Source organism: Hemibagrus wyckioides, linkage group LG08 (assembly GCF_019097595.1).
Source record: "Hemibagrus wyckioides isolate EC202008001 linkage group LG08, SWU_Hwy_1.0, whole genome shotgun sequence".
Lineage (NCBI taxonomy): Eukaryota > Metazoa > Chordata > Actinopteri > Siluriformes > Bagridae > Hemibagrus > Hemibagrus wyckioides.
Genome location: NC_080717.1, coordinates 20,007,603 through 20,024,236, shown reverse-complemented (window position 1 = coordinate 20,024,236; position 16,634 = coordinate 20,007,603). Strand labels below are relative to the sequence as shown.

At 40.5% G+C, this 16,634-nt stretch overlaps 1 protein-coding gene across 2 annotated transcripts; it reads right to left on the bottom strand.

The window, feature by feature from the left end:
* Positions 1-5,584: 5,584 nt before the first annotated feature.
* Positions 5,585-15,868, bottom strand: smad5 (SMAD family member 5). 2 transcript variants are annotated; one of them, XM_058397658.1, is made up of 7 exons: positions 15,714-15,868; positions 9,487-10,271; positions 8,912-9,169; positions 6,670-6,768; positions 6,278-6,499; positions 5,933-6,189; positions 5,585-5,820 (listed from the first exon to the last, which is right to left on the bottom strand). In XM_058397658.1, the coding sequence occupies exons 2-7, from the start codon at positions 9,887-9,889 to the stop codon at positions 5,677-5,679; spliced, it is 1,383 nt and encodes a 460-aa protein (XP_058253641.1). In that variant the 5' UTR covers positions 9,890-10,271; positions 15,714-15,868; the 3' UTR covers positions 5,585-5,676. The 2 variants fall into 2 exon arrangements, with proteins under 2 accessions (XP_058253641.1, XP_058253642.1); XM_058397659.1 differs by lacking the exon at positions 15,714-15,868 and adding an exon at positions 12,234-12,257.
* Between the last annotated feature and the right edge of the window lie 766 nt (positions 15,869-16,634).

Genomic DNA, 16,634 nt, shown 5'->3' with positions numbered 1-16,634 from the left:
TTGTCACAGATAAAAAAAAAAAAAGCCTTAAAATACTTTATATGTTTGTGATCTTTTCCCTGTTTTCGATGACTTGTAATGTTTTGAACTGTATCTGACATCCCCCCTTGTATCCTTGTTTGGTTGCTATTTTCTTATTACTATGTTTTCTTTTCTTTTGTTTTATTCCTTTACCTTAGTTGCTGTATGTTTGCTTGATCAGTTGTTCTACACAATTTCATGTGTTTTGTTTCCAAGCAATAAAAAAATTGACAACAGTGTCACTGTCTACTCAAACCGTACCGAAAACACGATTTGTACTGCGCATGTGCGGAAACTCAGGTTTTGTTTTGCCGTCAAATATAACATTATAATATTATATTATTGGTAGTATTATAACAACAGTATTAGAAATACCTGCCGTAGAAATAAAACTGCTCTAATTCCTTTGGTCATACTTCAAGACTAGAAGAAGACGCATTCCCGCACATGCGCAGTACAAATCGTGTTTCCGGTACGGATGGAATAGTGACAAACATCATCCTTAAGTTTCTAACACGATATCAACAAGAAGGTCTTTGGGGGGAAAAAATAAAACATAACAAAGAGAAATATTAGCAAAAGAAAAAACTACAACAAAACCAAGCAATCGAAAATACTCAAACTTAATAAGTGTCTGTTATTGTGGTTTTGCATTTTGCCGATTATTTCCAGTCATATATAGATACAGATGTAGATAGAGGAGTTATGTGTGTGTGCGCGTGTGTTGTGTTGTAGGCAGCAATAACGATGGAATAAGTTCTCATGTAATAATTATTCCAGATATAATAAAAAATAATAATAATTATAGGAGAGTGGAGAGTAAATGCCCGGATGAGAACGTTGCATCTGATTGGTCCAAGTAATCCTTCCAGGCAACTTCCCCTTCTACGGTTACTCTTTCTTTGCCATCATCCTTAACCAGCTTCTGCTCACGAGATTGATTGATTGAATAAATAAATAAATAAATAAATATACATACACACACACACACACACACACACACACACACACACACACACACATACACACAGTATCTCACAAAAGTCAGATATCTTTTCATGTGACAACACTGAAGAAATGACACTTTGCTACAATGTAAAGTAGTGAGTGAACAGCCTGTATAACAGTGTAAATTTGCTGTCCCCTCAAAATAACTCAACACACAGCCATTAATGTCTAAACCATTGGCAACAAAAGTGAGTACACCCTTAAGTGGAAATGTCCAAATTGGGCCCAGAGTGTCAATATTTTGTGTGGCCACCATTATTTTCCAGCACTGCCTTAACCCTCTTGGGCATGGAGTTCAGCAGAGCTTCACAGGTTGCTACTGGAGTCCTCTTTCACTCCTCCATGATGACATCACAGAGCTGGTGGATGTTAGAGACCTTGCACTCCCCCACCTTAAGGTTTAGGTCTGGAGACATGCTTGGCCAGTCCATCACCTTTACCCTCAGCTTCTTTAGCAAGGCAGTGGTTGTCTTGGAGGTGTGTTTGGGTTATCATGTTGGAATACTGCCCTGCGGCCCAGTCTCCGAAGGGAGGGGATCATGCTCTGCTTCAGTATGTCACAGTACATGTTGGCATTCATGGTTCCCTCAATGGTTCTGGCCATGTCCTTAGTCTGCTTATCTTCAGCAAACTGTATGCAGCCTTTCTTGTGCATCATCTTTACTAGAGGCTTCCTTCTGGAACGACGGTCATGCAGACCAATTTGATGCAGTGTGTGGTGTATGGTCTGAGTACTGACAGGCTGAACCTCCACCCCTTCAAACTCTGCAGCAATGCTGGCAGCACTCATACGTCTATTTCCCAAAGACGACCTCTGGATATGACGCTGAGCACATGCACTCAACTTCTTTGGTCGACCATGGCGAGGCCTGTTCTGAGTGGAACCTGTCCTGTAAAACCGCTGTATGGTCTTGCCCACTGTGCTGCAGCTCAGTTTTAGGGTCTTGGCAATCTTCTTATAGCCTAGGCCAGGGGTGTCCAATCTTATCTAGAAAGGGCCGGTGTGGGTGCAGGTTTTCATTCCAACCAAGCACAAGCTACACCTGATTCCAACTGGCTAATCAACTGATCTTGGCTTTCAGTAGACTCAGGTGTGGCTTCTGCTCGGTTGGAATGAAAAACTGCAGCCACACCGGCCCTTTGCGGATAAGATTGGACACTCCTGGCCTAGGCCATCTTTATGTAGAGCAACAATTCTTTTTTTCAGATCCTCAGAGAGTTCTTTGCCATGAGGTGCCATGTTGAACTTCCAGTGACCAGTATAAGAGGGTGCGAGAGCGATAACACCAAATTTAGCACACCTGCTCCCCATTCACACCTGAGACCTTGTAACACTAACAAGTCACATGACACCGGGGAGGGTAAATGGCTTATTAGGCCCAATTTGGACATTTCCACTTAGGGGTGTACTCACTTTTTGTAACAGTTTAGACATTAATGGCTGTGTGTTGAGTTATTTTGAGGGGACAGCAAATTTACACTGTTATACAGGCTGTTCACTCACTACTTTACATTGTAGCAGAGTGTCATTTCTCCAGTACTGTCATATGAAAAGATATAATAAAATATTTACAGAAATGTGAGGGGTGTACTCACTTTTGTGAGATACTATATATATACTACCAGTCAAAAGTTTGGACACATCTTCTAATTCCATGGTCTTTCCTGATGTTTATTTCTTTCTACATTGTAAAACAATGCTGAAGGTGGCCGAAATACACAATAGTGTCCTTTGAACAGTTGATATTGAGGCATGTCTGCTACTGATGCTCTGTAAAGCCTTCATAACGGTTCTAATCTGAGGTGCTGTTAATTGGTGATTTCTGAGGCTGGTAACTCTAAATGAACTTCTCCTCTGCAGCAGAGGTAAATTTTGGTCTTGCTTTACTGGGATGGTCTTCATGTGAGCCAGTTTCATCATGGTGCTTGATGGGTTTTGCAAATGCACTTGACAATACTGTTCTTGCAAGAACTATTCCAGAACACCTGACCTTCGTGTCTTAAAATAACAACTGACTGTTTTTTGTTGTCATTACATATGGATTACTTAAGTCCAAACGTGTTATTTCATAGTTTTGAAATCTCCAGTATTATTCTAGAATGTAGAAAATAAATCCCTAAACAAAAAACATTGAATTAAAAGGTGTCCAAACATTTGACTGGTAGTGTGTATGTGTGTGTGTATATATATATATATATATATATATATATATAAATAAAAGTTAAAGTAGATAGAGATATCATTAGAGATATATTTTTAAAAAGTGTTAAATCACATGCACCCAAAACTTCAGTCGGTTTACAATTAAAAAAAAAAAATTATATTATATATATATATATATATATATATATATATATATATATATATATATATATATATACACACTATATTGCCAAAAGTATTCACTCACCTGCCTTGACTCACATATGAACTTAAGTGACATCCCATTCCTAATCCATAGGGTTCAATATGACGTCGGTCCGCCCTTTGCAGCTATAACAGCTTCAACTCTTCTGGGAAGGCTGTCCACAAGGTTTAGGAGTGTGTTTATGGGAATTTTTGACCATTCTTCCAGAAGCGCATTTGTGAGGTCACACACTGATGTTGGACGAGAAGGCCTGGCTCTCAGTCTCCGCTCTAATTCATCCCAAAGGTGTTCTATCGGGTTGAGGTCAGGACTCTGTGCAGGCCAGTCAAGTTCATCCACACCAGACTCTGTCATCCATGTCTTTATGGACCTTGCTTTGTGCACTGGTGCACAGTCATGTTGGAAGAGGAAGGGGCCAGCTCCAAACTGTTCCCACAAAGTTGGGAGCATGGAATTGTCCAAAATGTCTTGGTATGCTGAAGCATTCAGAGTTCCTTTCACTGGAACTAAGGGGCCAATCCCAGCTCCTGAAAAACAACCCCACACCATAATCCCCCCTCCACCAAACTTTACAATTGGCACAATGCAGTCAGACAAGTACCGTTCTCCTGGCAACCACCAAACCCAGACTCGTCCATCAGATTGCCAGATGGAGAAGCGCGATTCGTCACTCCAGAGAACGCGTCTCCACTGCTCTAGAGTCCAGTGGCGGCGTGCTTTACACCACTGCATCCGACGCTTTGCATTGCACTTGGTGATGTATGGCTTGGATGCAGCTGCTCGGCCATGGAAACCCATTCCATGAAGCTCTCTGCGCACTGTTCTTGAGCTAATCTGAAGGCCACATGAAGTTTGGAGGTCTGTAGCGATTGACTCTGCAGAAAGTTGGCAACCTCTTCGCACTATGCGCCTCAGCATCCGCTGACCCCGCTCCGTCAGTTTACGTGGCCTACCACTTCGTGGCTGAGTTGCTGTCGTTCCCAAACACTTCCACGTTCTTATAATACAGCTGACAGTTGACTGTGGAATATTTAGGAGCGAGGAAATTTCACGACTGGAAGTGGCACACAGGTGGCATCCTATCACAGTTCCACGCTGGAATTCACTGAGCTCCTGAGAGCGACCCGGTCTTTCACAAATGTTTGTAAAAACAGTCTGCATGCCTAGGTGCTTGATTTTATACACCTGTGGCCATGGAAGTGATTGGAACACCTGATTCTGATTATTTGGATGGGTGAGCGAATACTTTTGGCAATATAGTGTATACACATACACACACATAAAATAAAATATATAAAATAAATTCTTTCAAACATTGGCATTTTTAAAAAAAACAAAACAAAAAAAAACAAAGCTTAATATGCAGATCCAACAGCAAGGCTCTCAGTTTTCAGTATTTCCAGGCTAACCGATGCTGGGTATGGAACCAAAAGCTTTACTTCTTTTTTTTTTTTTTAACCACAACCTTATGATAACCAGTGGAGGGCACCAAATGGCAGATCACACGGTCCTCCAGGGCAAGAGTCTTGAATTCATTAAATAAGCACACAGGAGAATCACAACTTTATTTCATGGCTGCTTTAATCTGAACCCAGGTTGAAATTCATGAATACAATAGTTAAAGTAGAACAAAAATAGTGCTACTTAACCCTAGTTATCCATGTAGGTAAAAAGTGAAAAGTAAATGCTTCCTGGTTAAACACCTTGCCAACAACATATCAGCTAAAAGAATGCACCTGAATTTCATCAAATAGACTTTATTTAAAAGCAGTAACTTTTTGATTTGCCTTAAGGCAATGAAAGCAATAAAAAAAGGAAACAAACCATAGTGAGCAGAGTCTAATAGTAAACAAAAGAGAGACTATGTCTTACTTGAGAGTAACTGGGATTAGACAACAGAAAGTACAAAGATTCTTAAAGAATCAAAAGATTGCCATTTTGACTGGTGTAAGATGAAGTAAAGATATGTGAAATTGTTTAAGATTCATTCAACTACAAGGTTACCTACAGGTAGAGAAAAATCACACATACAAGCATCATTTTAAAACAGACACAAAGGCAACTGCTAAAGCAGTAGTTAGTCCATTGTATGCCACTGCCTAGAATTTTCCTCTGCTAGATGTGCCTCAGTTTTTTCCTCATCGTTCTCACTGCTTTAGAGTTTCATGACCCTTTTGCAGATAGTGTAAACAGTTCAGCCCTTAAGACCTCCATTTCTTTTGAAACTGGAGAAAAAAAAAAATTAAAAACATCCTCTCAGCCCATGAAGGGCCCATCATTAGGAAACTGAGGAGATGGGGTTCACTGGTGAACCCATTTGTGTTAGTACTTTGTCCAGCCACTGAAGAGGACCATGCAGATGCACTTCTATCCAGCAGGGGGTGCTGGTCACATCCTGTCGGTGATATTCAGCTCCCCAACCCTGAGGAGAAGAAGGACAATATCAAATTTCTGTTCAAAATATAAAAAAGTGCTTAAAAAAAACAACCATCTACTGAACACGTCAGCATGCACTCCATAAACAAAAATAATACCTTCACAAAACTCATGCGAATAGTGCACATCTTTGTGAGCTCATATACAGCCTCGAAGCCGTGATTGACCGACTGGGCGAGCAGCTGAGCAAACTCCTGATTGTTGAAGATCTTGAGGCTGCAGCCACTTGGGATCTTGCAGACGGTGGTAGGGTGGAAGCTGTGGTGGTAGTTGCAATTCCTGCTTTGCACGAAAATGCTGGTGTCACTCAAACACTCAGCATACACCTCTCCTCCAACATAATACAAGTGAACACCTGTGATTTGACAGGAAACAAATTTTTAGCCAGAAAAAAAACCAATACTGGACATACATACACACACAAACCATTACTTTCTGCCTACCTTTTCCAATATGGCGGCGGGTGTTCTCAATTGTTGAGTTGCGGTTGACATTGGACAGAAGGCCCAGGCAAAAGCGATTTTTGTTGTTGGATGGATCAGTGAAACCATCCACCAACACGCTAGTTGAAGAGGCATGGTAAGCCTCACCAACACGGTTATTCAGCTCATAGTACACAATAGAGCACCAGTGACTTGGCTCTTCATACTCTACAGGCTGCACATCTGTCAGAGAATTAAAAGACATACTGCATTACTTCAAATAAAATGACCATATAATCCAATGATTTTAGGTGATTTTGCAGTGTGAACTGATTTTGTTCGTAGTAGAATACTTTTGTAGTACAATACAGATTTCGTGCACATGTTTATCTGTTTCACTTTGGCATCCTTACCTCCTCTTGGCACCATGCTGCTGCCAGTATCCATGGGATTAGAGCCATCCTGTCCCATTGACTCCTCTGGAGGCATGTAGGCAGGGGGAGGGGTGTCAGCTGGGAAAAAGAAGACACCACATGGAGAGCTGTTAGAAGTGTAGAGTCAAAACCTTTGAATCAATGTTTCAATGGATCTGCAGTGAAACCCCACTCCCTCCCACATCTTATGGACAGCTTTTAGTGTCTGATTTCACAAGTCCCTGACATGAAATGCCCATTTAAAACCAACCCATGAGCCATCACACTTTCCACAAGGATATCTAGTTCCATTCCAGAGCACTCAACTAAAGAAGGACAAGGGGGGGGACAGTAATTAATAAAAAAAAATTACTGTCATAGTATATAAAATGTTCCCAATAAGAATTTCATGAGACTATGTGATAACACATTCTTCACTTTAGATTAAACAAAGAAAACTACCATGTTGCCATGCTGGGTGTGCAGCGACACATCACACACTTTAGCTAGCTAGACACTGGAAAGCTGTAATTCATCCTCTATTTTTTTCCATGTCACAAGGCCCCCCCCCTCTATTTGTTCTGTCTTGATATAACTGATGAGACATTACAGAGACACTTATTCTGCTGCTGCAATTCAACAAACTGCTTTTCTATTAAATCACATACATTTTATTTACATTTTGCAATTTCCACAGCAGTGTTTGTAGCTGTCTGATGTGTTCTGTCTAAGCATATGACCACCAACCGACTGGTAGATTTAAAAACTGTTGTAGCAGCAGTCACACAAAGATTTTAAGCCAAATTTTTACACTACCAGAATTGTGTTAGCTGTTTGGTTGCAGTTTCACTAAATCGGCTGCCAGTCAGCATGTCACATTACCCCTCATCAATCACCAGTGATGTATTCAAAACAACATGAGAAAATTGTTAGATTGATGATAGAGTAGTCTATTGATTCCTGCGGGAAATTGTGCTACAGCAGCAAAGATGATGCATCAAATTACAAGGATGCTACAAAGCACGAAATGCATGACCAAATTATATTGTATTGCCCAGAGCAGGAATAAAAGAAATAAATATGAAATGCTGCTTTTCTTTTTTAAACAAGGAGTAGTATGGTCAGTGTTGTAGATTTGATCAAGTACTGTCTTTATATTTACTGTTCAGAATTAAGTACTGCTATAAATTAATTTAGAAGTCATAATGTTAGTGGCCAAGCTGAATAAACGTCACTCTGTTAACAGGGAAGCTAACGCAATGAAATTTCAAGTTAAGCACGTTTTGGTCTTTTTTTTTTTACTGGTTGTAAGCAGGGAAGTTGAAGCTTGGCTTTAAATGTAGCATAAGTATCCAGAACTATAGAGGCAGCTACATAGACAGCAAATAAATCTGCCTCAACATCACAGCCAGAGAAGCCAAACTCACAGGGCAACAACTCTAACAGGAGTGGAGACTGCAGCTTAATGTACTTCATGCATCAAAAGTAAGTATTGCAAAATATGAAGATCAAGTCCTCTGAAAGTCCACAGGGTCTTTATCTAGTGTAAATTTTATATATCTGAAAATGGTGTAACAATATAAATTAAACTCACCACTTGTTTGGCACTATGGCCGGTACAATCTCTCATCACATCCCAGCATCATCAGAAATTGCCAGTAAATATCACAGGAAGCATTATACTTCAACAGTTAATTATAAAAACACAATTCAGCTGTAGAAAAAGCAGCTTTAGTCCCCCTCTATGAGCCTCGTAAAAAAATTCACATCCTGTATGCCTGAGCGCACACAACCTGTGTGTGGATGCAAGCATCAGCAAATCCCTCAGAGCCAGAATGGAAGACAAGCATGTGCACCACATTTATCTCATTGAGCTTTGTGTCTCTGCTTAGCGGGCATTTCATTTGTTCATGAAACACAAAGTTCTGAATTCTACTGATATAGTTTCTATGTTAAAGGAGCAGTGGTTGCTCAGTGGGCTGCCGGACTAGTTCAGCTTCAGGGCTACTGAAAGGCCCTTGAGGAAGAACCTTAACCCTCTATGGTCCAGGGGAACTGTACCATGGCTAATATAGTCCATATTTGAACCCAACCTCCTAAAAAGCTGGAGGATTTCACTGCTGTATTTTGACTTTTTTTTTAAACTCCACCAATTTTGTATTTAAAAATCTTAATTCTGTAGAACAAAACAAGTATAGTTAAGAATCACACAATAAAAACAATTGTGGGTCTTTTGAAATACCTGGAAGCTGGAAAGGGCTGGATGGACCCGAGCTGGCAGGAGAGTTAGGGTATGTGCCACTGCTGGCAGGAGAAGGTGGATACGGTGAATTTGGAGATATGGAGAAGGAGCTCCCACCGCTGTGCTGCTGGAAAGACTCAGGATAGGTGGCATTCACAGGCATGTGTGGCTCATTGTGGCTCAGGTTGCGAAACTGCACCAAAAGGCTGTGCTGGGGGTTGAACTCGCTGTGTCTAGGCACCAACACAGGTGGAAGCACTGCACAGAAAAGGTCAAACATTTTATATATAAAGTAATTATTTGGCTGTGGCTACACAGATCAAATTTTTTTAGCTTTAACATAAATGTGTTTTTCTCTCCTGCATGGCACGTGATATTTGTCCCTGAAATACTCAATACTCTCTATACACAGTTTTTTCAGAGCAGAACAACACGTGTTACATGGATCAGGAGTATTTCAGGAACCTAAAGGAATCTGACAGCTTCAACAGCCTTGAGAACTGGTAAATCATTACATACATTCTGACATACATTTTATCTACTTTCTTTAAGCATGTGAATACGCAATAGCTTACCAGGACTTTCTACCCGCTTGTAATGATAAGGGTTGATGCAAACTTCCTTCTGTTTGGAGCCAAATGGGTATTCACACACTTCCAGAGGCTTGAGCTCGTGGTGTGACTGAAGGTCAGGCCAGCGCCACACACGACAGTAGATAACGTGTGGGAGTCCCTTCCTGTGGGACACCTGCAAACGGCCATCCAGTGAACGAGGAATGGTCACACACTTGCTGGGCTGCCCAGGGCTACTTAAGGCCTTCTCCAGGTCCTCCATTGCACCTTTCTTTTTCTTCAGCTTTTTCACCAGTGCATCCACAGCCTTCTCAGCCCACTTCTCCTCTTCATCTCCCTGCTTCCAGCCCAACAGGCGCTTCACTGCTGGGCTGGTGAACGAAAACAGACTGGACATGGAGGTCATCGTGCCACACTGCACCAGGAAGAGGGAGCTGGACCGCTAGTTGGGCTGTGCCGGGCCAGGAGGATGCCTGTTTTCGTGTGGGTGTGTTTGCAGTGGGGATGTATTTAGAGAGTTGAAGACTTTTAGCCTTGCACGGCCAAGGACAGGAAACGGAGGCAGGACGCAGCTGCTGGTGATCAGGAAGGCCTGCACTGGAGGGGGTGGGGTGGGGGTGTTGGTGTAAGAAGGTCACAACCACTTGGGAACTAATGTGGGGAAACAACCAATAATTGGAGCTGCTGTTAAACCAGTGGTGTACTCCAAATCAAGTAGAATGCAGCTGCTCTAATCCATGCTAAAAACAGGATAGACGCAAGGAAAGGGCAAATTTACAGTTCAGCACCTGCAAAGACAATAAAAAGATGGATTAGATTTTTAATCCACAAATCAGAGCTTATATACACACCAGCTTGGCATTATGAAACACCTACACACAACATTGCTCAATATACACAAGACAGCTGCACTACAATATATTCCCAGACCTTTCAAAGTCACTTCATTACAAATGCAGTCTCCTCTCCATTAGCATTGGTTACAGAAAATTATAAATGACAAACAGAATATTCAGCCACCTTCAGATCCCCAAATAATGAACACACACATATCACCACTGCTTATAAACTACTAAAGCAACAACCATAAATTTCATATATGATGCATTAATATTTAACACAGTCAATTATTTTATCCTGCAAGCAGGCTGTAATATAAGGCCAAGGACACAAATATTCAATAACGAGCTAGAATGTTTGCCACATGCAAAGCCATCTGTCTTGAAAGAAAAAAGGTGGAAAAGGAAACATCACTAAGAATTGATTCAAAGATCCTGAAAACTGGCATTTGTGGTTGTTAGTCATTGTAGAATATATACTGAAAGAATAAAAAAAATTAAATAAATAAATAAAAATCCAATCCTTTTTCAAAAGTGTGGCCTGGGAAGTACCCATTTGCCATGTACTGTGGTGCAGTGTGTAACAGAGCGCCATTGTGTTGCATTTGTAAGCAACAGGCTGCCCGTGCCCCACCCAGGGAGCTCTCCAAGCGAGTCAGCAGGACAGACAGAGCACAGCTGCTGGAAACGTCGAGAGTAGAGTTAGGACAAAAAGGATATCGGGCCGGTGTGAGCCACTTCCTATAGCCACATCCCTTCCCCCTAACCTCCTCTTATGCTGCCAAGCATCAGCCCCAACGCATCAGAACAAACTGTTACTATTCAGAGAATCTGCGAGAACACTTAAGCAGTAACAATCATATGGACACTCCACAAGCAACAGTTTCAATATTAGCCAGTAGTTATCAGTAAACATCTATGCTGTGCACACTGGGTGAAACAGGTTTGTTGCCTGTGACTGATCCCCAAGCTGTCCCACGTAAACCACTGCAGGGGTAGCACAAAAACATAAAAAAAATCAGGTGTTGAGACGAGCAAGAACAGTTTTCCCCAGCCATCAGGAGAATGCTAGCTCAAGTGCCAACAAGGCCAAAGCCATCCATGGACAGGAGTCTACAGCAGGCGGGATGGCATGCTCTCCCCTCCCTGTCAATTACAGAGACACCAGTGAATTGTAGGCGTCTGTGACGATGCAGAAGCCGGCAGATAGCATGTTCCTTCAAGGGTGTTATGCAGCCCTGTGATGAGGATTGAGCAGGAGCTCGAAAATATGCATTTGGCTGCCTTCACGCATTTTGGAGGGAACATGTGTTAAGCTGCATTCAACTAAGCAAGTGTACTAGTTTAAAGGGTGATTTGTTTTGTTTTTTTTTCCTGGGGAGAACTGCCATATGGGTGAAAATTGGCAGGGGACCAAATTAGGGAGGGGAAGAAACTGCATACTACACACTTCCACTCTATGAAACAAAATGAATTACACTGACATAACTCTTACAATTCAGGAAAGGTAGTTTAACACCTCTTCTGATGTTCTTAAACCTACAATAACTCGAGCTCCATAGTCTCTAAAGTGCAGAGTGCCATGCTCTGATAATACAGGTAGTGTACAATGATTAATCTCCAGTGTAAACTGTCATATGCTTTCTGATCACACACAAAAAGAAAAGAAGAAAAGAAAGAAAGATTAAACAGTCAAATATACTGAATGTCAAACATATTTCTGTGCGGTTCCTTTCCTCTTACTCCTAGCTTTAAATTTATGTGATTGTTTACTGCAAATACTAAACCTATCAAAACACTGTTCCATATGGTTCATAAAAACAAGTCTACAAGCCACCCTTATTTCAGGCTACAAGAACCACGCCATTTGCTGTTGCATCTTCTAAATGCACACTAATCGAAGGCATTTACCTCTATTGATTTTCCCAGTCTTCATGGACGATCCCCCATCCTGCTAAACCTCATCCGCTTGTGTAGGCTTTACTAAAACCTTAATGAGGTAAGAAAAATAAAGCGTGCAGCTGAACACTCCGAAGCACCATCATTATTTAAAAATGAAGAGAGCTGACTACTTAGGCTGGGCATGGCCTGTGCAAAAAATATCCAGCCATGCTCTAAGCAGAAACATGTACTGTGCAAACTGTTACTGAGTAGTCAGCCTTCGCCCTAAAGTGAATGTCTGAATAAAAAAAAAGAAAAAAAAAAAAAAGATAAATATTTCTTTTTATATAAAGAGATGTCATGTCTAGTGAAGACTGAGGTGTAGTTGATTTAACTGGGCTGGGTTTTAATGCTCTTGACACTATAAAGCACCGCTGTCCTTAGAGACTTGCATCATCTACACAAATGGGGGCCATGCCTTTTTGTTTTTTCCACAGTGATTACAGTCCTACAACTGTTTTGACTGAAAGAGAAACAGAGACTTCCATAAGAGGTTATTCAGCTTGAGTACCTTAATACTCCCCTATATTCTTGTCTGAAGACTTTACATATGTATTTTGATATCCATACTATAGAGTTTGTGATACAAATCCAAAGAGAATGCAAAATAGATATTTTTAGAAGACTGGTCACTTATATTACAATATTAAATTGCTCGTTAAAATGCTTCTGTTTATTATTTATTTTATATAAGTGCAAACATTTCAAAGCCTAATATTCAAATACCAATACTATCTGCATAAAACTGTACATATGCAGCTAACTGTTCAGTTGATTTTGATTCAGTGACAAAATGACCACAAGAACAGCACATAACCAAACGGATTAAGATTTTCTGTAACCCTACAGGACAGACAGGCTGTTGTGTCATTGTCAAGCAAGTAACTGATCATACAGATGCAAATTTCAAGATAAGAAAGCAAAGATTGTGCCAAGCACAACTGTATAATACATAATAAATAGATGTATTGCACCGTGTTCCTATTTAGGATGTGAAATTACCGAAAACATTTGATCAGGAGAAACTTTCTTACTACTGCAGAACTCATCTACAATGACAGATCTCGAATTTTTTTTATTTATTCATCTATTTTTGTAAAACATGCCTCATTGCAAGGAAGCAGAACACATCCACAGATGTGTGTGTAATATATGCCCTCATCTGCATATACAATACATTGCCAAACGTTTTGGGACACCCCTCCAAATCAATGAATTCAGGTGTTGTTTTTCAGGGGTAAGGCTTGGCCCCTTAGTTCCAGTGAAAGGAACTCTTAAGGCTTCAGCATACCAAGACATTTTGGACAATTTCATGCTTCCAACTTTGTGGGAACAGTTTGGGGATGGTCCCTTCCTGTTCCAACATGACTGCACACCAGTGCACAAAGCAAGGTCCATAAAGACAAGGATGAGCGATTTGGTGTGGAGGAACTTCACAGAGTCCTGACCTCAACCTGATAGAACATCTTTGGGATGAATTAAAACGGAGACTGCAAGCCAGGCCTTCTCATCCAACATCAGTGCCTGACCTCACGAATGTGCTTCTAGAGGAATGGTCAAAAATTCCCATAAACACACTCCTAAACCTTATGGAAAGCCTTCCCAGAAGAGTTGGAGCTGTTATAGCTGCAAAGGGCGCACCAACTCCATATTACACTCATGTGCATGTAAAGGCAGAGGTAACAAAACTTTTGTGTATATGTCAAATCATCATATATGAATGAGACTGACATATCAGGCTGTAACTGACACGAGAGAATACACCATCTCTCTTACCCAGACAGCACAGGCAGTTTTGTTCTCTAGACTCCAGGCTGCAGGTGGCCATGGCACTTTTCTGCTGCATCAAGTGGGAACCAGTCTTCATCCATCACAAACTGCCTTAAGTCATACCACACAAAGGTCTTCACTATATCATACTGCTGTTGCTCGCTAGAAAATAGCTCGAGGGCATTAATCTTCGTTTATAAAAGATCAGATTCAATGTGAACCTGTACACAGCTCTGCTCAATTCAGTGACAAAATCACATCATCTTAAATTGCAAGGGACTTTAAAGGGTATTGAGCCCTATAAACAGCTGCAGATATTGCACTCTGATATAATAAAAATTACCTTCTAGGTAAAGATTGTCCCATGCACCACCGTATAACGTGAGCAAAATAAAGGTGATCAACCACTGCGCTACGCTACATAAAACATTTAACAGAGAGAAAGCTTTAGCACCAACAACTGTAGCTCATCTGCGATGTCAACCTCTTTAACTCTCATGGATCATCATGACCTACAATGAATCATGACACAGAAATGTGTTTATTCACCATTAGATTTGTTAGGTTTGATACTAAACAACTTCAGTGTTTATTGATTTGAAGGTGTGAAATGAGTTTAAAATCAGTGTCAAAATGTTCACAATGACAACACAACCACAAGTAAGCCATCAGAAGAGCAATAAATAAATCTACATTTTTTGTCGGCATAATTAAAGGCTGTAGATCGAAAACAATAATAATAATGACTTTTTTTTTTTTTTAAAGGTAACGACTGGATCAAGCACAATAGCCTATTACTGATATTTAACTAATTAAATTTGATTAAACTCCAAACAAAATACATTTTTTAACCAAGGACGATATCGTAGAAACGAAAATCAAACCATCACTCCGGTGCTTTAATTGAAAAACCAGAGCTGGTCACAGGCGGCTCGCGATTAAACTGAATGATTTTTACATAAAGGAGTTAAGTTTTTGTTTGTTTACTCACAGCAAAATAAGCTCACAATACACTAATCCCTACATTTAAGGAGTTAAAGCTGTCCATCAAAACCCGTAGCGGCCAACAAGGAGACACGCCACGACACGCAGCTGCAGCTAACTGTCTTCAACTGGTGTGTTAGCTGCCGCCGAGCCGCTGGATTTCCCTCTACACCGCGCCACAGCACTCGCTATTTAAATTATTAAAATAAAGCCGACATCCTTCACGTTTGTGTGCCAGCTCTGAACATAAGTTTATTCGTAAATCAACTCCGAGTAGCGACAATGCTATAGCGCTAAGCTAACTAGCAGATTTCGTTGTCTTCAAAAAAAAAAAAAGAAGAAAAAAAAGTTATTGCTAGTTAGCTAACTAACCCGGTAAGCGCTCAGTTCGATTATCTAAGTACTTCAGAAATCACTTACACGTTGTCAAAGTGTTTAAAACACATATATTATACCAAATAAAACAAGTTCCGTAACATTTTCTTTCACTTTAAATGGTTTGTCTTGACTCTCAGCTATACGTTATGATAGCTAGCAACAAAAAAAAAAATTAGCAAAGCCATCCAAGGAAAACTTTTTTGCAATTCACCCCACACCCTGTGGAAAACACCAGAATTATCTAACTTGGTTAAAAAAATAAAATCACGTTAAACCTCTAGGCTTGTTGATGAATTATGAGAGGGGAAAAAAGCATACCTTGGATTAAAATCACAACGTCCCTCGACCTTTCCTCTGTTTTCACCAACCAACATGAAGCAGGATATTTTTTTTCCCTTTTTTCACTCCTTCCCCGCTTGCTCCTCTCCTGGCGTCAAAGAGGCTAGAGCCGAACAACGTCAGGCTGTATCCCTCCGCCTATATGACAGTCAACCTCTGCTACTCATCATTTGATTTGTTGTGAAATGCAAAGTTTCGCAACTTCACTGTAAAAATAAATGAACCATTTTAAAACAAACAAACAAACAAAAAAAATGAATCAGAAAGCTGTGCTAAAATAAAAAAAAAAAAAAAAAAAGCGGCGTAAAGTACTACTTTTGAAACAGAAACTAGAATGAATTGTCATATTTGGGGCTGATCTCTGTGCTTATACGCTTTGACTGAGATTTTGCCTGAGTTCAATGATCAGTTGTGTGTGCATTATACTTTCCCACAAATTAGAATGAAATAAGAAAAATAAGGACGTTACATTTAATTACACTTATTTTATTATTATTATTATTATTATTATTATTATTATTTTGCCATGCTATGCTGTGCCTAATAATCATGAGATAAAATATAGTCTTATTGTATTAGGTTGTTCATTTCGAGTAACTGTAGTTATGAATATATATTAGCAGAGTTGTGTAAGATTGATAGCTCGTGCTCCACGCTGCATGGTAGGTACAACAATAGTATATAGTCAAGAGCAGTTTGGCGGAAGGACACGTTTTCTGCTCCGCTCTTTCCAATAGACTTGTGTGAGGTGTTCTGCAGCTGTGTGACGTCACGTGCTTTGGCTCCACTCTGTCTGGCTTTGAAAACTCAACAAGCAGGCAACCAATGGCGAGGAGTTCCGGACTGCACACACACACACACACACACACACTCTCTCTCTCTCTCTCTCTCTCTCTCTCT